General features: G+C 38.1%; 1 protein-coding gene across 10 annotated transcripts in view; it reads left to right on the top strand.

The window, feature by feature from the left end:
- The window catches only part of LOC149067876 (lactosylceramide 4-alpha-galactosyltransferase-like), a 45,653-nt gene extending 20,656 nt beyond the window's left edge, over window positions 1-24,997 (top strand). For 3 of the 10 annotated variants that reach the window (XM_089252148.1, XM_089252149.1, XM_089252153.1), the window contains exons 2-5: window positions 17,867-17,961; window positions 20,330-20,398; window positions 20,506-20,828; window positions 24,365-24,997. In XM_089252148.1, coding sequence (XP_089108274.1) covers window positions 17,867-17,961; window positions 20,330-20,398; window positions 20,506-20,828; window positions 24,365-24,928 — 1,051 coding nt within the window. In that variant the 3' untranslated portion in view covers window positions 24,929-24,997. Of the gene's footprint in view, window positions 1-1,851; window positions 1,915-2,016; window positions 2,340-9,155; window positions 10,367-12,341; window positions 12,530-14,464; window positions 14,591-16,245; window positions 17,529-17,866; window positions 17,962-20,329; window positions 20,399-20,505; window positions 20,829-24,364 lie in introns of those variants that run through there. The other 7 variants (XM_089252150.1, XM_089252155.1, XM_089252151.1 and 4 more) reach the window with 5 other exon arrangements.
- The last annotated feature ends 388 nt before the right edge of the window (window positions 24,998-25,385 follow it).

Raw genomic sequence — 25,385 nt, 5'->3', positions numbered from 1 at the left:
AAAATATATAAAATTCAAAATTTATAATGAATCACACAATAAACTTAATTATTAGATTATTATATAATTAACAGAAATTGGAATGAATTAATATTCCGAAATTAATTTCCGAAATTAATCCCATACTCAATGAAAATTTGGAACTTGTGAAAAGTTAAAACAAATGAAACGATTGATCACAATTTAAAATTAATAAATTCCAAAACTGCTGGAAATTCATATTCAATGGAAAAATAGATTAATGAAACACCAGAATTAGTGAAATTAATAACTAAATTTCAGATTTAATGAAAAATTATTCCTCTATCGATCGATTAAATATAATTAATGAATATTCGGAATTAAAGCCGAATTCGGAAATTTAATGGAAAATATTTCGTAGGCTATTAAAAAAACAAAAGTGGATTCTTTTTCTCTAAAAATTAATGAAAATTTTTTAAATTTGGAATCACAAAATTAGTGAAAATTCCGTTTATCAATGAAAATCCCGAAATTAATGAATCCCATAATGAATTAAAATGTAGAGCTAATGAAAAGTCAAAACCTTGGAAAGAACAATAATATTTAATAAAAACTCAGAAAGAAAGAAAATAATTCAGGAATTAATTAAAGAAATAATTGATAATATATGTAAATAACGTTGATATTAAACAACATTTTTCATAGGAGAATACGATCTCTATCAAAATGACGCGGTTTAATTTTTAGAAAACCCCTACGGAATACGAAGAATCGTGCGCGCGGGACACGAAAATCTGCGGCTCAACAGCAGCGCCAACGAGTGCACGCGCTCAGCGTAGTGTCACCTCGTGTCTCAATTTGCGCTGTCTTTCTGATTTCCGTTGGCTGCAAAACAGAGTGCTGCCCTGTTTCATGTACGCGGCACAATTTGCGCTTTGCCTCAGAGTTTCCTTTCAGAAATATAGCAAGAATGTCCTCAGAGAACAAAGTGGCAACTGGGAATGCAACCTTTTTTTTAACAAGAATTCACACACATACAGTGATATAATAGATATAATACATAGTAGATAGTGATATAGTACACAGTGACTATGAGCTAGCAAAAAAAATCACTACACAAAAATTGTCGTTGATATACCCGTAGAATGTCAAAAAAATTATCCGTTGCCATAAAATATGACCGATAGCTTGAAAATGCTCAAAATATGACGTCATAACAATCCAAGCGAGCCCTAGTGATTAGATACCGCGCGAATGGTGTTACGTTCCGATTTCCTTCTAATTGAAGAGTGTCCACTTCTTTGTTCTCCGATGATATTCTTGCTATATTTCTGAAAGGAAACTCTGAATAGCACTCAAAGCACGCACGATAGATCTTAAGCTGATTGCTTTGTAATGATAAGATTGCTGTTTACAGTATTATTTTAGTTTTTTGCCAAAGAAAAGTGTGTTTATTCTTCCTAGTGTTAGGTATGCCTGTTGGAGTTTGGATATGGCATCTGCTCGGGTGAAGTCTTTTCCTTTTTGTTCTGCGCAAATTGCTTTTGTCCATAAACGCTGATTCCAAGTTCGGAGTCGGGGGCAAAGGGAAAGTTCTTTTGAGATTCTTCCTTATGTTGTACTAGCTGTTACCAGCGGCTTTACTCGCGTGGATCTGAAAATTCTTCCTTAAGACCCCCCTTTAAGGGTTTAATTTTGATAAATCTCTTCTTAGTGAGTCTCTACATAATGGGCCTAAATTAAAACTACCGGCTAAATTTCACGTTTATAGCTTCAGCAGTGATGAATCAGTCAGTCGGGACATACTATTTTATATGTATAGATTGTTTGTGCGTGTTTTTTTATTCCATTCCTCACACATGACACCGTGTATGGTACTGTTTATTTCAGAGAACTTCAACGATTGGCCAAGTGGCGGAGCACCGGCTCCATCGAATGTCTTCGGAAAAGGAGGTCAGAAAGCAGCCTATTATGACACGCTACGTTTATAGCGACTAATGTCGAAATTTCCAAGTGAAAACTTGTTAATGGAGTCTCTCTTTTTTTTAATTTCAGTCAACAGATGTTTCCTCCCGTGGAAACGGCATCGCTTTCTGTTTTTCTTGGAGACGTCGCGTTCGAAAGCTCTGACCGTTCGCCAAAAATGTGCAGTGGAATCGGCTGCACTATGGAACCCGAACAACACCGTCGTGGTGCTGAAACTCAGGACGGATTTTGAGACAGTAGGCAATGGCAGCGAAATCAAAGAACTGGAGGTGGGGAATTTGAAGAATCTGAGGAACGTCGAAGTACGAGTGTTTGATATTAAGGATCTGGTATTGAATACACCTATTGATACTTGGTTCCGAATCGGTTCTTGGAAAAAAAGCAACTTCAAAGTAAGTTGATTGACTGAAATCACACCCCCATCTTTAATTAATTCATACAGAAGTTCGACTCGAAAGAGGGCATCAACAAGTACACACGTACTTTAGGATACATGATCAAGTCCGAAAATGAGGGCTGTTGGTACGTCTGTCAAATCTGGACATTTTTTGTATGCTAACCCGAGAATAATGGTTTCCTTTAATGGAGTTGATACCTTTAACATGATTAAAACCATACTCTAATACAAATACAACGCCACAACAGGCAAAATGCCCAACGAGGTGGCTGAGAAAAAGATGCCCATAAAAATATGGATGTCATATATTTCAAAAATAAAGCAACCCAATTAAAAATGTATTTATAAACAATATATACACATGATAAAATATTATACAATACCCATAAAGAATACTTATGGTTGTCTTAATCTAAGTATGGACAGAGCTTCTCGATTTACCCGAACATGTTTATCGTATTTCTTTTTAAACGTGTCAATTGTGTTACAATTTACTACCTCCGCGGGTAAGCTATTCCATTTATTAACAACCCTATTCGAGAAAAATTCCCTGAAACACCATAGCCTTGCATTGTCCCTCACCAATCGATACTGGTGTCCCCTTGTAAAAGCAGTCGATTGGCGGTGTACGAATAAGTCACGGTCAATCCTATCCATCCCATTGAAAATTTTTAACACTTCGATCATATCTCCTCGACACCTGCGTTCATCCAATGTAAACATATTCAAAAAATGAAGTCTCTCTTCATAACTCAAGCCCCGTGTGCCAATAAGGAGACGCGTAGCTCTTCCCTGCACCCCTTCAACCAAGTCCATGTCCCTCTGTAGGTATGGTCTCCAAAACCTTACAGCATACTCCAGTCAAGGACGAACTAAGCCTCGAAAATTTGGAAGAATGACTTCAGGAGAACGCGAAGAGACCTTTTTGAAAATGAGACCAAGCATTCTATTCGATTTTTTTGACCACCGCTGAACAATGTTCAGAAAACCCAAGCCGCTCGTCAATGAGAATTCCTAAATCGATGACCCTAATTGCATCCGGGATAGTGAAACCATTCAACTCGTAAAAGAACTGTGGGTTGTTCGAACCAAAATGAGCGACTATGCACTTATCAACGGATAGATATCTCCTGGTGCTTTGCTTGCACATACATTTCTTAGAAGATTTAGGACCTCCACGTCTTCTACTTGAATATCGTTGAGGGTTTTATTACCCCATGCAACATCCCCGTAAATCGAGTATCATTATCTTCATTAAAAACCGACGCGAAAAAGTCATTGAAAGCACTACACATGCCTACATTGCTCTCTAACCTAGAGCCTCCTATCGAGAGGGGGCCAACTGTTCCCTTACATCCATTATTGACGCATCGAAAAAATGATTTTGGGTCAGATTGGGCCAATGTTATCTGCCAACCTATATTCAACTTCCTTTTTACTCTATCCCTTATCGATCTCTTCTACAATCTTCTTTTATCAGTAAACAATGATAGGTCACCTCGTCCACTTTTATACTCTCTGAATGCTCTTTTCTTTTCAAGATAAAGACTACGCACGCTATCCGTGAACCATAGAGGGTGCGATGTACAAATACGCTTTTTTCGAACAAAGGGTATGACAGCTTCGTACTAAATTCTTCCGATTGACTTACCACCCCTACTATAATTTCTAGAAATATTTGGATACGATATTGGAGATTAAAATTTCTAATTGTAGCACTATATTTTAGAGTGGTATAAGAAGTCCACGGAAACTAAAATTTGAATCTAGAACTTGAATAGGGAAACCTCCCCCCCACGTCCTCGTGGCACTTTGCCAGCCAACGGGGAAGGTGGCGCAAAAGTCGGAAACCACAATTCGCCCGACGAAACATGATGGACCAAGAAGAGTTAGGAGCTGCGGCCTTTATACAAGGACCGACGATGAAAGCAAGCAGACGAGCAAAAAGACTGGAGGAAATAGGAAAGATGGGACATTTGTCCAAAATAAAGAAGGATGAACTATAGTTGAAGACAAAGGAACTTATAGAGAAGCTTAAAAAAGTTGCAAGAGCACATGATGAATCCAGTAAAGAATTAATAGAGCTTAGGAAAGTAAGAACACACTTAGTTGAACAGAACAAAGAATTAATGAAAAGAACCAGTGGATCATGGGCAGACAGAACTGATCAGGAAAGTGATATTAGTAAGCGGTTAGAACAGAGTGTGGTTTTAGAAGAGGAAAAATTAAAATTACAAGGGGAAATTTCTGATTTGAAAAATCAATTGGATGGTAAGAAGAGAGAAATTGAGGAAGAAAAATCAGAGTTGGAAATGACAAGAGCAGAAAATCTGCACATTAGACCAGATTATGTGAGTAATGAGACAGTTGAAGAAATGCAAGATTTGCACGAGCTTAAAGCAGTTCATGTAGAAAAGATTGAAAAATTAAAAAGACAGTCTATCGGTTCTATGACTCAAACAAGAGATAAAGAGCGTTTAAAGAAAGAAATTGAGGAAAATTTGAAACTGAGAAAGCAATTGCTTAATAAAAATAGAGATCTGCAGCGAGTAAGAAGTAGTGAAGACAGAGTAAAAGATGTAGAAGAGGCTTTGAGCATATACTTAGAAGAAATTGAGGCCAGGAGAGGAATGACATAAGTTACAAGATGTTCTCAATAAGTCAATACGAGAAGAAGTGGAAGAATTAACTAAAGATGGTATAGAACAAGAGTTAGATCTAATTAGGCTAACACAGCTGTATGGGATGTTAAATAGGAATTTAGCCGAAATTGGGATGTTGGACATTGGTAAACAGGTGGAAAAATTAAAGGGGTCAATAAAAGTAAGATCAAAGGATCATTGGGTAACGAAGGCAGGCGCAGTCATAATCGAAACGCAAAGCCGTGAGGAAACTAGAAAAATTTGAGAGTACAGAGTTGAAGAATAAATATGAAATTGAAAAGATAAAAGGCAGAGAACCGAAGATCATAATTTCTGCGGTTGGATAAAGTGGTGTTGGAACAAGGCTTATTAATAGTGATAAAAGAAAATTTGGGACCTGATAAAGATAGGATAAAAATTGTCTTAAATTATCAAACAGCTAAAGGAGTCATTTGGATTGCTCAGGTTGGACCAAAAGAATTTGAGAAACTAATACGGGATGGAGCTGTTTACTGCGGATGGCAAAAATATAGACTAGCAGAATACTTGAGACCCTCACAATGTTTTAGGTGTTGGAGGTTGGCCATATAGCTGAAAGGTGTGAAAATTGTGCGATGCATTACCACAAAAAAGTAACTTGTAAAGAAAAAGACAGTGTGTGAATTGTACTGAGCACAATAAAAACAGAAGAGAAAAAATTGATACAAATCATTCATGTTCCGGAACGGGCTGTAGATTGTATAAAAGAGAGGCTGAAAAATTAATAGTTATAAATTTTGCTTTAATGCAATTATAATAGACTTGCCCACAAAATAGGGTGGTTTTTTTTTTGTAAAAAGTTGTAACTAAATTTTTAATTTGTTAACCAAGTATTGTTAATCCGCTATGTAAATATTTGTAAAGCGGGTGATTTTAATAAAGCAAACATTTTTTCCGTCAGGAGGTGGAGTGGGAGGAAAAATAGTTCTTGAATTAATTTATACACTGGAGCACCCCAGCCCAATTCCTTTGGTGCTGGGCTGGATCACGTTTGCGGTGCCCGATAATCAGAATAAGGCGTATATCCTAGCGGATGGGTCGCGGTAAATTTTAAGCTTACCACCCCTACTGATTCCAACCGGTCTTTGAAAACTTCCGCTAACCTTCCTCTCAAAACATCAAAGTTAGTTCTTCGAAAACAAGGAACCAGTCTTTTGTTATCAACCTTACCCGAGGAAGAGTTAGTGAAATCTGACTATACGATGATCACTGGAAGAAAACTCTTCCCCCACCGAAACATGTTCAACAAGATCCTCAGAACTAGTAAGCACAAAATCCAAAATAGCAGTACCCCTAGCGGCTTCTGGCACATGCTGCTACAAAAAATTTTCGAGCACCAACTTAAGAAAGTCTCTTTCATACTGATCTCTAGATGAAATGTTCTCCCAATCAAAACCTGGGTAATTGAAATCCCCTAGATGAGAACCCTCTTACGCTTACACATGTAGGAAATTTCATCATGCAATTTGGCGATGTAGTTTGGATCCCTATTCAGTGGATTGTAACAAACCCCAACAATTTGTTTATGACGTTTTTGGTTCTCACGCTCAACCCATATAGTTTCAATATCACTTCTCTGCACGTTACACTCGCTAGCCTTCAAACATGATTTCACGTATATCAACACTCCACCCCCTCTCTCCTATCAGATCTATTTCTCAAAAAAGTATCGTATCCTGAGATGTGTAAGAAAGATTCATCCCCATCGTTCGACCAAGATTCTGTAATGGCTATAAGAGATCCAGACCCTCCACAGCTATCTCAGTTTCTAAAAAATCTTTCTTATTACTCAAGCTCCTGGCATTTATTAGCACACATTTTAATTTGCCCGGTGATTTAGTGTCAATCGAGAAGCCATCCAAGTCAGTACTGTTGTGATTATCATTAACTAATCCGCATTCCCGACTACGTGGTCTGGGAGTAAAAAAACCTGACCTAAGACTATCGTAAACCTCCCAGACCCCCCTCTTATTTAGATGGATCCAATCCGAACGAAGCCGCCTATCGGTAAATGTGGGAAGCTTCAAGAACGTGACCCCAAGTGAAGAGCAAATGTTCTTCAGGCCTATATTGTGACAATAGAAATATTATTAAAAATACTATTTAACCTATGATTTAGTTCAAATGTTTTACACATGTTCTTGATTGTATGTGCTATCCTATGTCAGTATAAACTTTTACATACTCAATATTTTGTGCATTAAAAACAGCTTGCGTGCGTGATAAAATACCATGAAATTAACGTAATTGAATAAAAATCGATTCAAAATAAAAGAAACTGTTCTGTTCATGAAATAAGCAAAAGGATGAGATTTCATTGGCTTAATCCTATTTAAATTTAAAACTTTAATTTTGGCCCAAAGTAATATTCGCCTGCTGAGGCAACAGAATATCAACAACTGGAATTGCGTCAGGAGAATGACTTCATATTTTTTTCACTTACTAAATAAATTTTATCTTTTTTTTTCCTGTAGTTTTACTGTATTGCTTATTGAGATGTACTGCAAATGGTGGTGCATTACTGATTGTAGTGCATCGCGTGCTGTATTGCTTAGTTTAATGAGTGCTTATTGCATATTGCGGCGTATTGCAAATAGTGGTGCATTCCATACTGTAGTGCGTCGCGTGCTGTATTGCTTATTGCAACGCAGTGCTTATTGCGTATTGTGGTGCATTGCGTATTATTGTGTTTTGTTCAATGCGATGCATTGCGTACTATGGTGCATTACATATTGTGCTGTATTGCTTATCGCAATGCAATGCTTACGGTTTACTGTGGTACATATTATGTTACTTTGCCTATTGCGATGCATTCCTTATCATGGTACACTACTTATCTCGCAGTATTGCTGATGTTGGTGCATTGCGTATAGTGGTTGAGTATTGTGCTTTACTGCCGATAGTGGTGCTTTGCGTGTTGTGATACACCTATATAGTGAATCACTACTTAATTTGCTGTATTGCTGATATAGTGGTGCATTACTTATTGCGCTGTATTGCTTATCGTGGTGTATTGCGTTGCATCGAGTATTCTGTTGTATTTATGATGGCAGTGCATTGCTGATCGAAATCAGAATGAGAAAATAACTATTTCGCAGGCATTTGCAGTGCCTGAGGAATATTTTGCGTTATAATTAAAGATGATGTGACGAGTAGTTAGCTCCATAGGTGTCGGGGAGCTTTGCCCCCCCCCCCCAGTATCATTATAAATCTTTTAGACGTGATAATGAACTTTGGTTTGTTAAGGTACTGTGTTACACTTTCCTATAATGAACTAAATATTCATCAATGAAAATATAATGTCATTAATGAAATGCAACAGAAATAATTAAATACGAAGGAAAAAACATTGTGCGTTATAAGAGTATAAATTACTATGTACATCTATAATTAATAAAATTTAACTGTATGGTATACTTCAAACGATCTACAACGCATAGCCCGACACTTTAGATTCAAATCCCTGCGATTTCGCTTCCTTTTTACGTCAAATTTGTTTGCTCGCACCGCATATTTTTGAACAGGATTTTTTCTTTTTGAGAAGTGGTGCCTTGCAAATATGATGTGTAAAATGTCTCGCCCCAATGTTTTAAAATTTGCCGACGATTGGAGTCCTACGCTGCCATTGGAGATTGCACTTCCTCCCGCTTCGATTAGTCTTTGGACCAAACGCAACTGGAAATCGACGTGACTCGTAACACCACTACTTTTATAACAAAACAAACGCGTTCCAAACCACTTAAGAAAATAACGGAATAATTTTTAGTAATATTTTCTTTGTGGCAGTTTGATAGTACGATTAAACACTGATCCGACGAATTCCCACCGCCCATTGTGGAATTGCAATCCACTACGGCAATGGGTTTCTTGCATGTTATCCCACGCGTTTTGATATCCAGAAGATCCGTATTATGGACTGTGCTAAGCATGCAAAGTGGTTTCTTGTCTTGCCATTTGACAGTTGGCATTTTTCTTTTTTGGAATGCTAAAAGTTGGTCTTTAGTGCCAGATGAAGCCCGTTTCTCTTCTTTTTCATTGAACCATATACATCTGGCCTCTCTTTTATCAGTAACTCTGCCAACTCAGGAGACGTATAAAAATTGTCTGTTATGATCCTGTATCCTTTTCAGGTAGCTCACTTAAGCGACGCCATGCGCTACGTGGTTTTATGGAAATGCGGCGGGATTTACATGGACTTGGACGTAGTAGTTCTGCGATCCCTTGAACGCTTGAAGAACACGGTGGTCGCCGAACACCCCGACAGTATTGGCAACTCATTCATGGTCTTCGAAAAAGGTCACGAACTGCTGTTTAGAGGTTTGGACGAATGGACTAGGAAGTACAACCCGAATCAGTTCGCATCGAACGGCCCTCCGCTCTTGAGCGACAACATTCGTAAGTACTGCGGGTTGAAAAACTTCGCCAACGTGCCTGCGATTACTTGCGATTTGAACATTCTCCATCCGGATGCAGCTTTCCCATATTCCTATCATATATGGCAGAAGTTCTTCGAGGTGCACGACGAAATCAAGAACATCACTTCGCATTTCGGTTCGTCATATCTCTTACACTTCTGGAACCGGATGAGTTCCGCCAAGAAACTATGGGTTGGAAACGGCACTTTATACGAGAGGATCATGAAAGAGAACTGTCCGTTTTCCTACGCCGAAGCGAAACGGATCGGTTATATGTGATGTGTTGTTTGCTGTTCCGTTTCACGTTCATTTTTGTTACCATCAGAATAAATATGCTTGAATTCGTTGACGCTGTGAGTGTTTAATTATTCTTTTGGAAATTGAATCAACAAGTACGGATGATCAAACTGAAATACCTGTTTGAATCAATACTCCAGTAACATATGGTATAGTAACTAGTTTGATTTACAAACAAGCAAGCTGGAAAAAATTAGACTAAGTCTGAAGGAACAATAGAGAAATTAGACTAAGTCTACGGCCGCACATGACGATTTTTCTTCTAAATTCTTTCCTCCAAAAACGACTCCTCTTGTCTAGCTGATAGATCGGCAGGTCTTTTCCAACTTTGAGACGGTTTACGTGAGCGAAACCGATTGAAACATTTCAGAGGTGTTTTGCGATATAATCTCTGATACGCAATTAACATACTCACTGACCTCTAAAAACATCAGTTAATGCACTACGTCGCTCGGGGACGTCGGAAGTGTTTAGACCTGTGGGTGCTCGACTCATGGCGTCCATATTCGCATCCACTCGGTAAAGACCACTCGGACGCAGCAAATACAAAGGCGAACTTTCCGGACGACCAGACACGTAAACATCACCCGTCCACGACTCATTTTTGTGAATTCTGACCACGAGGCCCTAATTTAATTGGTCGAATGATTGTCTTAAAACGTGTCAATTTTTGTATATATAAATATAATAGTTTATACAAGGATGACGTCACTCTCCACTACCATACGAAGGTTTTTTACAACTGGCTGTTGCGAAGATATATTTTGGAAAGAGAAAATTCAACTGCCCCTGCGGGGAATCGAACCCAAGTCCTTTCACTTTCCGGGTGAACACCCTAGACCACAGAGGCACCGAATCTCTCAATCTTTCCTTGGAGCTCGTGTGGAAAGAGAGCAAATTATCTTCGCAACAGCCAGTTGTTAAAACCTTCGCATGGTAGCGGAGAGTGACGTCATCCTTGTATAAGTCGCCATCTGGTGGCAGCGTCAGCAGTTGTGAGCTTGGCCTGAGTCTGGTCCGGCCGTCCATGTACGGTCCCTTTCAGTGTAAACGAGCTCCAAGAAAAGATTGAGAGATTCGGTGCCTCTGTAGTCTAGGGCGTTCACCCGGAAAGTGAAAGGACGTGGGTTCGATTCCCCGCAGGGGCAGTTGAATTTTCTCTTAACAAAATATATCTTCGCAACTGCCAGTTGTAAAAATCTTCGTATAATAGTTTGTCTTTATAATGATTTGCCACATTTTGAATACTCCCAGTAATGAGGCTTTTTGAATAAACGTCATCATCAGCATCGTTTTGAGGGTCAAGAAAAGGGTGATCCCCATAGAAATCAGTGTTAAAATTGCCGAATTTACTGTGGAAATTTGGTGGAGTTTCCCGCCACATCAATAATTTAAAAAATTGTATAGAATTCCCGGTTTTTGAAGTAGTTCGCTTAGAGATATACGAAGCCCAGGAGATTAAATATGAAGTAATTAGCCAGACCTACTTTTGAGTTGGAAATCCATGCAATAACATTGATTTCAACCTTCTCAAGCATGAAAATTAATGTATCCGTATTGTCTTTTAATATCCAACTGCATAAATTCATGTAGTTTAGGATGATTTAAAATTAATTACGGGCCCGTAAAGTACATCGACGAAATTCCATAGCTTTAATTAAGCATATTATGAAGCAGAAACAGGCAGAGATAGATTACTTGAAGTTCAAGGGGGGAATCAAACTACTTAACTCCCCTTAAAAAATGAAAAAAGTATTCATTTCTAGATTTCTTTATTTCATGAGTCGCGCAGGAAGTCGCCATATTGGTTAACTTAGACATGGTTTGTATGTCCCTCAAAGAAAGAGGGAAGATATCACGTGATCTAAAAAGCCTCATTGTAGAAAACCCGGGTATTATAGCTAGTCTATGTACATAACTTTTCTTTTGTCTGTCTGTGTGTTCTGTACACAATTTTCGTCGCCAAATTTTGCATATATACCAAATGGTACCAGACTTGAACGATAGGCTACTTAAAAATTTGTCAGAGCAGGGCAACAATGGTTTTTGGGCCTCAACAATCACTTTCGGAACGTTTACTTTGGTTACCGTGGTTCCCTAGCAATGCGTCTTAGACGTGTATATGCCTTTACAATGGTTTGTCACTTCTTTAATCCTGTTAGTATATGTATAATAGTTTATGCCTTTGTAATGGTTTGCCACATTTTCAATATACTCTCAGTAATGAGGCTTTTTGAATAGACGTCAGAATCATCATCAGCATCATTTGAGGGCCAGGCAAAGGATGATCCCCATAGAAATCGGGGTTAAAATTGCAGATTCTACTGTAGAAATGCGGAAATTTAGAGCGGGGTTTCCTGCCACATCATTAATTTTAAAAATTCTATAGAATTCCCGATTTTTGAAATTCACCGTGGTTAATAGGATTTGGTAATTATAGATCGAATACTCCAGGCTGAGAAACACGTCACATATATCAAGAGTCCAGACAACATTGACATCGAGATAAAAGTCGACTCTTTTTACGTTGCTTTTTGTTACGAATTAAGATTAGGAGGAACTTATCAGTATCGAGAGAGAGAGAGAGATTGTTCAAAAACCAAGTGATTAAAATAATGGCATTGGGCGAGGCACAGGCATTAGGTATCGTCGGTATTTTATTTTCACTCTATCGCAGGAAGGAGTAAAATATGATTACCGTCCGCTGAAGAAAACACGGTACGCGCGAAGTTGTTTTAAGAACTATTTACTCGATTTTCCTTGGAATCACTCTCAAGGATGCGGTGGCAGTGGTAACGTACAATGATATTTTTTTAGTCAATACTCGTTTATTCACGCGAAGTATCCTGAGTTTTTTATTCTAATATACGTCTGAAAAGGCCGACATCTCTTTTCTGTTTCCAACTGATTCTGTAGGTGAACATTTTTTTGAGATCTTGCGTTTCTTCTCAGAAGCCATCTGCATAAAACCCACAAGTTTTCTTTTCTCCTGTGCCATTTCTTGCGTGCAGGATTATGCCGCTTGATGTACTGTGACTACTACTTCACCAAACACCAACTCTGGCCATATCGCCATATTGCAATTTACTCCCATTAGTGAGATGGGTTGGAAGTGAAGGCGCCGTCTATCGGTGGTCGCCTCGAGTTCGTTAGGGAAAATATCTTATCTAGATCCTCCGTTGGGTTCGAACCCGGGACCCTGACAACAACGTTCATGATGGTAGACGAGCATCTTACCACCATGCCACTCGGGCACTGTGACTGACACCTATATTATGGTGTCTTCAGGTATAAAGTTCACTTTATAAGTAGCCATACACCTGAGCCCTGGACATGTTGGCTGTGCTTACATCTGCTGTGAAGAGACATCTTTCAAATTACCCGATACATTTTCCAGTTATTCAGCCGAACTACATGCTATTGTTCAGGCTCTCCGTCATATTATATGTAAACGACACCGATGACGCATAATCTCTGCCCCACATTCATGTTTCTGGTATTACTATCCCAAAATCTGTCTTCTCCCTCAAGTTTTCTCAACATCTGTATCGGCAAGTTATGGCTGAAAAGCATGATGCCATGTGCAGAAGCGTATTTTCGATGGGAATCATCCGGCTATAGCCCATGGTGGCAAATTCGAGAAATGATTGGTTCAAGAAAATTAGTATAAGGAGAGAAAGGTGTGCCGAGATATTTGCAAAACTATATATTCTCCTATATTTAGTGCAGACCGGAGTTACGGTCTTGACGATGATAATCAGTTTTACCGTATGACTTCGGTCGGGGGTGTCATGTGACCGACCATCACCTATCATTGCTTCATTATAAAATTTTATCACTTCCGGTTGTAGAATAAGGATAACCATATTTCTTTGTGCTATCCCACACTAATCTGCTCTTGATACTCTCATAATCCATACCAGAGGTGCCCAACCTTTTTTCTAGTCGCGACCACTGCTTGTACCCACCACCAAAAGATCGTCCTTACGGCAAGTTTGACATACCAATGCATAAACTCAGGATGATTTTAAATCCTTCAGTGCAATTTGTACAAAGGCGCTTATCTGGAACGTTGATCAAGTGCTCGCGAGCACGAAATCGGCCACGAGCATCGAACTCTTACTGCTTCAGAAAGCACCGCAATGCTCGCGGGCATCGGATTGAAGATGCCTCTGGTTTATACTATGCGAAGCAGTCGCGACAGGTTTTTATTTCAGTACAAGTTTCCGATTCATTCTTAGATTCTGTCGAGATTGCGGAGATAGCACAAATTAGTGAAAAACGTAGCAATTTACACCTATGTCTACCCTGGACAAGTTCGCCGTGGTTCGTTTTATAGGATTTGGTAAATATGAATCAAACATACTCCAGGCTAACGTGATACGTCACGTCAGAATTCGACGATGTGGGGCTGACAAGGCCCGTGACTATTCTCATCATTTTTTGTTTTATCATGGGATAAATTCATCATAAAGGGGGATGTGGAAAGTCTGGTCTGGATGCCCGCGCAAAAGATCCCAGCCTAGAGATCCTACTCTTGGATGTGGGGGCGATAGGGATCACGTCAGCGTAGTATGTAGTGGATTTGAGAAACGTGTCACATATATCAAAAGTACAAGCAATATCGACATATGGAGTTTTGTTTTGTTTGGCGATGACGTGTTTTGTTTACGCTGAAATTGTTCAAAACAATGGCATTGGACGTGGCACAAATATCAGGTGTCATCGCTGATTTATCTGCAGTTGTCTATCAGGTGGGAGTGAAATATGATTTTCTCGTATGCTGAAGAAAACACGGTGCACGTGAAGTTGTTTACTCGAATTTCCTTGGAATCATTATCAAGGATGCGATGGTAATGTATAATCACATTCTGAAAACATTTGATGTTGTTTAGTTACATGTGAAGTCTCGGGACTTTTTTTTTATTTCTAATTGATTGGGCATTTTACGAGCGCTTTTGGTCAGTCATCTTTCATTTCGTCACATTTTAGATGAACAAATTTTAGTTTCGTACATTCTACGTACATTTCATGCATCATTTTTTGGACAAGAATGACGTTTTTTTTTTTAAATCTTCTGACGATACGGATGCATCCTCAGCTCGTTGCTCATGTTCGATTTTCGTGCTCGCGAGCACTTGATCAACTTTACAGTTAAACCCCTTTTTACACAAATTGCTTTCAAGGACTGAAATAACCCTAATTTAATGCATTCGTATACTAAACTCGCCGTCAGGGTGCTCTTCATTTGATGATGGGTACAAGCAGTGCTCGAGATTAGGAAAAAGGTTGAAGACCTCTGCTGAAAAAGTTACGTACCGAAATACTTCATACACCCGTATCTAAAGAACAACTATCCAAAATATATCCATGTTTTTGATGTCTCAGTCATGTGGTGCCAGATGTCTCTTTTCCCAACCCACAAGGCTTACATCCCGGAAGGGGCAGAGCATGGGTCGTGTCTGCTCTGACAGATGTCTCTTGTTTAAAAGGGAATCATTACACCCGAGCGGAACCACAGCAGATGTCATCTATCGACAGATATTCTATAGGCACAGGGATAAGTGCAACAGGTACTTCCCTCATCGGTTCCGTTCATTATTCCGACAAGGTCAAATCGAAAAATTTAATTTTCACCGTATAAGCAAGCCAACACCACCTATGGCACGAAGCTTTGACGTCACTGAATACAGCTGGTCAAAGTATGCGAAATGTTTACCTTTTTTTGCAGTTTATCCAATGACTATAGGTAAAGTGGGCGACTTCAGTGACGTCACAAGCGCGGAGACTTTCTGCTATAGACGGTGTTGATAAACCCTACTTTGCGCTTTCTGTCGGTATTTGCATTTGCGGCGAGGGGTTCTTTTGGGCATCGATTAAATAAATATAGCCCTTTTATCATAATGTCGAAGCAATTTTTGTGGGTTTTTTTGGCGACAGTTCGATTTTTCACTTCACCAATCTCTCAGCGATTGAAGCTCGCCACTAAATACAGATGCTCTATAGGTATCGATGATCCTGTAATGTCACCTTATATGATTTTTTCTGCACAATCAAATTGTTGCCAAAATGTGTAATCGCCAATTCCGAATTTTCGTCGAATGTCTTCAGTGATGTATTACGAACAAAAGGCTAAATTTCTCCTGAAACAGAACAACGATTTAGTTTATTGTAGACTCTTTCGAAAGCTGGTAAATTTGACCGATTGTAGCTAGAAGATTGTTTGCGTAATTGGCGATGAAAAACTTACGATTCTGAACTTTTTCCGAATCTTTCAGCGCTTGTAGCTCCCCCAATAAATCCAGATATTTCAATGAAAATTATGTCAAATTATAGTTTTTCGTTATTTTCAAATATGTGCTTACTTTGCATGTAGATTTCATAGAAACTTCACAAATTCGGGTTTTTTTTTTCAGGCCCGACACTTTTTCCCATAATCTATTATAACCATTACTCGAAAACGGGTTGGCGGGGTGTTCCATGATCCACTTCGGCTCGTCTATCACCCTCCTTTCGTTTGGCAAAATAGGCCGGATTCACCCTGTATATTACGTGTTTCGCGTGATCTTATTAAAACGACAGCGTAAAAAAAATTATCGCAAACACTATGCACTATATCCACCTTCCCTCTGAAAATTTGGCTTAATGGTTAAGGAGAGGAAAATACCATATTTTGGCGAAATAATTTTTTCATTTGGCTAACACTTGATAAATCTGGTGATGAATTTGCCAATATAGTGGTCGAATTTATTACGTAATAACCTTAATCTTCACGAAGAGAAAAAAGCGCCAATCGTGAAAGAAAACGATCGAACTTTGCTTCTAACGGGATAGAACATTTTAGTTCATTTTCAAACAGCATTCGATCCTCTGCTGGGGAAGAATTTCACTTTCGTTGGTGGTTTGGCGCGTAATCTTAGAAAACTAACGCATCACAAAATTTCAAAACGGTATAACACCCTTAATATTCGTCCGATCCTAAAACGGAAAACACTTTTCTGCATTAGTTTTTCACGAGGAATCACGTTTGTAATTATTGGGTGCTCGAGAGTTATTACTGTATACATAGGGTTCAAAATGAAAACTAATTCGAATTCATCAAAACTAACATTTAATGAGTCTATGACAAAGAAAAATATTTCATCGTATGTTTCTTGTAGTTGATGATGCGGTGGTGTCGTAGTTTATTTACAAGCGTAACAAATGGAATGTGTGTTCGTAATCTGCCCCAAAACCGCAAAAGTGGGCACACAAAGATCAGGACACACATTATTTCTAGACCTTTCCTCTTTTATCTTACTAAACTTTCCCTTTTGAAGAGATATTCTAGCCCAACTCAGGTATTAATTATTATCCGACACACGATCTGTGAAAAAATGGCGTACCTATCTAACCAGAGAGAATCGCAAGCTAAAAATCAGCACAGCGCAATAAAATGAAACACTTGTGATATACATTGTGCTTAGTTTCAAATTAATGGGCACATTTCCAATAATTAATAAACACCTTTCTAACTTGCCTGAGCAAATTTCAAGTAGAAAAACAAATGTTCTTCTATAGCAGCCACGGCGACACTGACACTATAGCAATATGGAGTCATTTTCAAGTACTTTACGAGCTCTAAGGAAAGAGGATTCGTTGGCTTTGTAATCTAGTGTGCTCGCCCAGCAAGTGAGGGGACGTGGGTTCGATTACCCGCAAGGCCAGTTGAGTTTTCATTGCATCAGCCAGCTGTCGAAACCTTCGTAGTAATACTGGAGTGACACCATCTTCGGATATTCCATAATACCGGTATGTACAAATTTCGACCCATATCTAATTATTGGTTACAGCCCCAAAATGCTTCACCTTATGTCGTGGTCACTCTCTCAAGAGTGTATTTTTAATACAAGTTGCTATATTCCTAATTGGATGTGATTATTTTGTATATACGTTGCTCTGCCATTAAACTAACTACAGTAAAATCCCTATACAAGGACCACTTCCCCGCGTTTTGATAGGATTTTTCCTGGTCCAAGTGTATCTCGAGAAGGAGCTTTTTATTACAATTTGCCCTTCTGATAGTTTTTGCTGTATTTCAATAAAGATCGTCCGTACCTTAATGTCCTTTTTTCTCTCGTCTTCATTAGTCTATTCAGAACGAGGCTACAGATATTTGAACGTCTACTGATCGGTTCGACGATCCTGTTCTTCTTCGTGATGCTGCTGTTGTACGTTAACAAAAGTAAGAATTTTTTTTTTTTTTTTTGTAGCACTTCGATTGGCGAAATGCCGCGCAGCTCTTTGTTATATTATACAAAATTACACACAAACCATAAAAACTTATGCACAGCCTTTCAGGTTTCGAGTACCGCTGAAAATATGTAGGAGACTTACGCGAGTCTAAAGATCAGCATCTCCAGAAATGATCCTAATAGCCTCGGCGAGCCATTCATATAAAGATGATCAACTAGTACGTCATTTTTTGCAATATCTCGTAGTAAGGAGCGAGGGCAATTTTACAGGAATATCGCGCTTCTAATATATCACTCTTGTTGAGGGTATTGTGTCCAAGGGCTTTCTATCCGTGTGGCTGTCTGGAGAGTCTGTTGTTGTTCTAATCACGAGGTCTATATTGTTTTATAGAAAGTCAGGAAGATGAGTTTTCTCATGATTTCAGTATTATATGAATCCAATTCTATGATTTCATTTTCTATCAACTGCGAATCGGTCTTTTTCATGACTGTTGTTATAGGTACATTGTGAGTCGTACTATTGTATAAAATTTGTTTTTAAAGCAGTAGGTTTTATGGGGAGGGTGGGCTTCCTAGTGGTAATTTAGAGAGCATTCTTAGTCGTGCTAATACTGCTCCTGTGACGTAAAGTAACAATTGGTTTTAGATATGACCGCATTATTGGGGTTTTTTTTTCGTCGTCATGGAGCTCGTTCACATGCAATGGGTTTGTCCGTACGCAATATTCCGCACGTTGTTAACTATTAACCTCCTTCATTAAATAGACAGTTAGGTAAATCCAATTGCGAATGTTAGTTTTACGAATGTCATTTTTTTAAATTTTATTTTGATAACTTTGTAGCATATTCCGAATAGTGAAAAGTTTTGTAGAAAAATACTCAATAATAAATTGGCAGAATACTCGCCAAACGCATTTTTAGTTCGCTCATCCCATGGTGTGAAAATCTTCCTTCGATTCCTCATAAGCTTCTCCCAATGCCATTCTTGTAGCACTTTTATCTCTAGAGATTTATCCCATCATGCCGGTACAGTTTCAATTAGCGAAATCATTGAAATATACATCGATATTTAAGTCCATAATTAATGACCTCCATGTGCAATTTTAATGCTTCGCCACGAAATAAAAAGGATAGTACAGCGGAAATATGGAATATGAGTCATCCATAGTTTTTTGTTGCTTTTCATCAATGATCAGCAATCTTACTGTGAAAGAAGTATTTTGTAAATTTTATGCACAAAAACCCGCTCACTATAACGCCTGCGATTTTCTTCTATCGTTTTCATTTCTTCATTAAATTCATCAAAGCCATTGGTTTTTATGATAAATTATAGTTTCTTGCAATCTACGTCAGTTTCACGCATCGTAATTTTTAACATACGTACTATATATGCCTGCCTTCGTGTTATACTCCCCCGATATAAATATTAATGAATTCTTAAGTTTTAAATATGTTTATCTTATCATTACTAAGCAATCGGCTTAAGATCTATCGCGCGTGCTATTCAGAATTTCCCTTCAGAAATATAGCGAGAATATCCTCAGAGAACAAAGAAGTGGCAACTGGGAATGCAAACTTTTTCAAGAAAAAATAAAAAAAATGCAAGAATTCACACACATATATAGTGACCATATCACTGGAAAAAAATGCCTACACAAACATTTTCGCTGATAAAATGACCAAAAAAAGTATCTGTTGCCATAAAATTCCTAAAATATGACTTGTCATTAAAAAAAATATGACGTCATAACAATCCGAGCGAGCCCTAGTTATTAGATACCGAATGTCATTACGTTCGGATTTCCTTCTCTCCCCATCTGCATAGCGTTTGAAGTCTAATTGACGAGTTGACATGTGCGATTGCTGTTTACAGTATTATTATTTATTTTTCTTATTTTTTTTTCTGTCAAAGAAAAGCCAGTTTATTCTTTCTAGTGTTAAGTATGCCTGTTGGAGTTTGGATATGGCATCTGCTCGGGTGAAGTCTTTTCCTTTTTGTTCTGCGCAAATTGCTTTTGTCCATAAACACTGATTCCAAGTTCGGAGTCGAGGGCTAGGGGAAAGTTCTTTGAGATTCTTCCTTATGTTGTACTAGCTGTAAACTGTGGCTTCGCTAATCTGAAAATTCTTCTTTAAGAAACCCCCCCCCCCCATTAAGGGTTTAATTTTGATAAATTTCTTCTTAGTGAGTCTTTACATAATAAATTAAAACTACCGGCTAAATTTCATATTTATAGCTTCAGCAGTGATGGATCAGTCAATCGGGACATACCATTTTATATGTATAGATTGTTTGTACGTATTTTTTTTATTCCATTCCTCACACATGACACTGTGTATGGTACTGTTTTTATTTCAGAGAACTTCAAGCCCCATGATTGGCCGAGTGGCAGAGCACCGGCTCCATCGAATGTCTTCGGAAAAAGAGGTCAGAAAGCCTTCTATTGTGACACGCTACGTTTACAGCGACTCTAATATCGAAATTTCCAAGTGAAAATTTTTGTTGATAACGTGTATCTCTTTTTTTAATTTCAGTCAGCAGATGTTTCCTCCCGTGGAAACGGCATCGCTTTCTGTTTTTCTTGGAGACATCGCGTTCGAAAGCTCTGACCGTTCGCCAGAAATGTGCAGTGGAATCGGCCGCACTATGGAACCCGAACAACACCGTCGTGGTGCTGAAACTCAGGACGGATTTTGAGACAGTAAGCAATGGCAGCGAAATCAAAGAACTGGAGGTGGGGAATTTGAAGAATTTGAGGAACGTCGAAGTAGGAGTTTTTGATATTAAGGATCTGGTATTGAATACACCTATTGATACTTGGTTCCGAATCGGTTCTTGGAAAAAAAGCAACTTCAAAGTAAGTTGATTGACTGAAATTACACACAATTACACCCCGTGTTTAATTAATTCATACAGAAGTTCGACTCGAAAGAGGGCATCAATAAGTATACACGTACTTTAGGATACATGATCAAGTCCGAAAATGAGGGGCTGTTGGTTTATATATCAAATCTCCACATTTTTGGTATGCTAACCCGAGAATAATGGTTTCATTAAGGGGAGTTGATACCTTTTAACATAATGAAAACCATTGATTTATTTCAAGTGTTTCACACATGTTCTTGATTGTATGTGCTATCCTATGTCAGTACAAAGTTTTACATGTCTTGGACGCTTAATTTTTTGTACATTTAAAAAAATGCATTAAAAATAGCTTTCGTGCATGATCAATCAATCCAATTGAATAAAAATTGATTAAAAATAAAAGAAACTGTTCAGTTCTCATGAAATGAAGCAAAAGGTTGAGATTTCATTGGCTTAATCCTATTTAAAACTATTTATTTTTTTAAATTTTTGGATTTAAAATTTAAATTTAGAAACTTTGATTTTGGCCGAAAATAATATTCGCCTGCTGAGGCAACAGAATACCAAGAACCGGAATTGTGTCAGGAGAATAAATTTATTTAGTAAGTACAATATAAAGCCAATCTTTTTCCCCTTCAACTAAGTTCGAAAATCAAAAATCTTTCTTTGTTAAATTAAATGAATCATTTTAGTTACCCTGAATGTAAGGAACGACTCAATTTGTATAAACTGAATGAAAGAAAAGTCATCTTTCAAAACTGTGCCATTTTTCACGCATTTTTATTTTCCTTTTTTTTTCGATTCCTTATAACAACCAATAAATGAGTCCAAGCTATTGGTCATATTTTAGGAATTTTATGGCAACAGATAATTTTTTTGGTCATTTTATCAGCGAAAATGTTTGTGTAGGCATTTTTTTCCAGTGATATGGCCACTGTGTACTATATCACTATATATGTGTGTGAATTCTTGCATTATCTTTATTTTTTCTTGGAAAAAGTTTGCATTCCCAGTTGCCACTTCTTTGTTCTCTGAGGATATTCTCGCTATATTTCTGAAGGGAAATTCTGAATAGCACGCGCGATAGATCTTAAGCTGATTGCTTCGTAATGATAAGATTAAACATATTTAAAACTTAAGAATTCATTAATATTTATATCGGGGGAGTACAACACGAAGTAAGGCATATATAGTACGTATGTTAAAAATTACGATGCGTGAAACTGACGTAGATTGCAAGGAACTATAATTTATCATAAAAACCAAATTTATAATTTTTTTATGATCGTTTCATAACAACATTATTAATAAAATAATGTGTGAAACATGTATATCATTATAAATCTTTTAGACGTGATAATGATCTTTGGTTTGTTAAGGTACTGTGTTACACTTTCATATAATGAAAATATCATATTATACTAAAACAGTAATATAAATCATAAGTTCATTGATAAAGTACTATATGCTACGGTATAGAATAACCAATTACAGATTCACTTCAACGATGTGAAATGACTGATTTTCTCATAGTTGAAATTAAACAGAAATAATTAAATACGAAGGGGAAAAAACCATGGTGCGTTATGAGCATATAAATTTCTATGTACATCTATAATTAATCAAATTTAACTGTGTGGCTCACTTTAAACAGTTTACAACGCATAGTCCGAGACGCATTCTTCACATTTGAATCTTCTTTCCCTGCGATTTCGCTTCCTTTTTACGTCAAATTTGTTTGCGCGCACCACATATTTTTGAATAGGATTTTTCTTTTTGAGAAGTGGTGCTTTGCAAATATGATGCAAAATGTCTCGTTTCCAATCTTCTAACATTTTCCGATGATTTGAGTCCTACGCGCCATTTGAGACTGCGCTCACACTTCCTGATGCTTCGGTCTTTGGACCAAACGCAACTGGAAATCGACGTGACTCGTAACATCACTACTTTTATAACAAAACAAATGCATTCCAAATCACTTGATTAACAAAATAACGGAAAATTTTTTTGTAATGTTTTCTTTGTTGGTTTCTAGCAGTTTCAAGTACGATAAACACTGGTCCGACCAATTCATACTGCCCATTGTGGAATTGCAATCCACTACGACAATAGATTTCTTGCATGTTTGCTCACGCGTTTTGATATCCACAAGATCCGTATTATGGACTGTGCTAAGCATGCAAACTGCTTGAAATTTGTTGTTTAGTTAGACAGTCAGCATTTTTCTTTTTTGGAATGCTAGAAGTTGACCTTTAGACAGTATTTTGGTCTTTAGTGCCAGATGAAGCCCGTTTCTCTTCTTTTTGATTGAACCATATACATCTGTCCTCTTATTTATCAGCAACTCTGCCAACTCAGGAGACGTATAAAAATTGTCAGTTATGATCCTGTATCCTTCTCCTAATAAATTATGCCATAGCGACATCATGGTTTTGGTAGCCAAGCCATACTGGGAATACTCTTCTCGAAAGATTGTGTGTCTGCCGCTGTACACAAATGAATTCCAGATGTACCCATTTTCGGATTCCCCGAGTTGATACGTCTTTAATCCAAATCTGGAACGTTTTGTGGGGATGTACTTCTTCCACCCAAGCAAGAGTTGATATCGCAGCAGTCTCATCGACTGCAATTTCCCACGAGGGATTGTATACCGCTTGGAAATTATTGATGAGCTTTTTATGCACATCATAAATTTTCCTTAGTTGAGGATCTGCAGCGGCATCAAAAGTTCCATTTTTCTCTAAATGTTAAAATTGCATAAGCAGCCCGTATCTTGTGCTGCTCATGACCTGGCCAAAAAAGGGGGGTTGAAAGCACTGGTCGCTTTGACCAGAACAATCTCTCCACGGTTTTCTTGAACAACCCCTTGCAGTAAAAGCAATGAAATTAATCGACTCGTCTCTTTCCTATCTGTCTTGTCAATTTACTGAGCGTGATACTGGAATCGAGTAGGTCTTTTCAAGATATTATTCTGCATAACAGTTTCTTCTCCTTCACAATGTAGTCTAGAAAGCAATCGTCAAACAACAAGCGAAAATATTCGAAGGGATCATCGGTATTATTCATCATCGGTTGAATCCCTGGGATACCCGAGAAAGGGAATTTCGGTGGACAAACTGCCTGAAAAGAACTGAAAATTTTCGCTTAAATGTTAACAAGTTTTATGGAGACCAATACTCTGATTTGACATGAAATCGAGCAGTCCAAACTCTTAATTAATTTATGAGAATGTTGAATAATCACGAGAAAAGTTGCTATAGGTCGTTATTATTTTTCGTACCGATTCCGAACATGAAATCTCTATCAATACGGATCAAGACATAGAGTCCTCTGCTAAAATTATCACTCCGTTCAACAGATGGCACAAAATGTCCCTGTTCCAGAGCAATTTTAAAGTTAATGTGATGTTGATTATGTTTGCAGAAGTAATAAAGGTGATTCTCGATAGAGTGAAAAGGCTCCCTAACCGAATTTTTTCTCATTGTGACACCTGCCGGTAAATATTAAGAATAACTCTTATTGTTTCAGGTGGCTCACTTAAGCGACGCCATGCGTTACGTGGTTTTGTGGAAATGCGGCGGGATTTACATGGACTTGGACGTAGTAGTTCTGCGATCCCTTGAACGCTTGAAGAACACGGTGGTCGCCGAACATGCCGGTACTATCGGCAACGCATTCATGGTCTTCGAACAAGGTCACGAAGTGCTGGTTAGAGGTTTGGACGAATGGACGAGGAAGTACAACCCGAATCAGTTCGCATCGAACGGTCCTAAGCTCTTGAGCGACAACATTCGTAAGTACTGCGGGTTGAAAAACTTCGCCAATGTGTCTGCGATTACTTGCGATTTGAACATTCTCCCTCCAGATGCCGCTTTCCCGTATCCCTGGCAACTATGGGAGAAGTTCTTCGAGGTGCACGACGAAATCAAGAACATCACCTCGCATTTCGGTTCGTCATATCTATTACACTTCTGGAACTTCATGAGTTCCGCCAAGAAACTATGGGTTGGAAACGGTACTTTATACGAGAGGATCATGAAAGAGAATTGTCCGTTTTCCTACGCCGAAGCGAAACGGATCGGTTATATGTGATGTGTTGTTTGCTGTTCCGTTTCACGTTCATCTTTGTTACCATCAGAATAAATATGTTTGAATTCGTTGGCACTGGGATGTATCTTCTGAATTATTCTTCTCGAAATGGAATCAATAAGTACGAATGATCGAAATGAAATAACTGTTTGGATCGATACTCCAGTAACATGAAATATAGAAACTAGTTTGATTTACAAACAAGCAAGCTATACTCTGTTCGTTCTAACTTGGGTCCTGATATAAATAGAAGCACGTGTGCGATGCCCAAAATGATTGGTTGACGAACATTTCACCTTTTCTTACTGTGCAACACCGCCAGAAATATAGTCCTTTGTCGTTTGCCCCTCATACCATAAAATACCTCATAATTTTTATTTTTTTTAAATATTTATTCCATATAGTTTTAAAATTATCTGGAAGACGGGAAAAAATATTTTTTAAAGATCGGTCAAAGCGT

The sequence above is a fragment of the Pholcus phalangioides genome, unplaced genomic scaffold (assembly GCF_987345545.1).
Source record: "Pholcus phalangioides strain wild (caught in Gottingen) unplaced genomic scaffold, Ppha-v1.0 ptg000028l_1, whole genome shotgun sequence".
NCBI classification, from domain to species: Eukaryota; Metazoa; Arthropoda; class Arachnida; order Araneae; family Pholcidae; genus Pholcus; species Pholcus phalangioides.
Note: the sequence above shows the minus strand (reverse complement) of the source record. Positions and strands in the feature narration are given on the sequence as shown.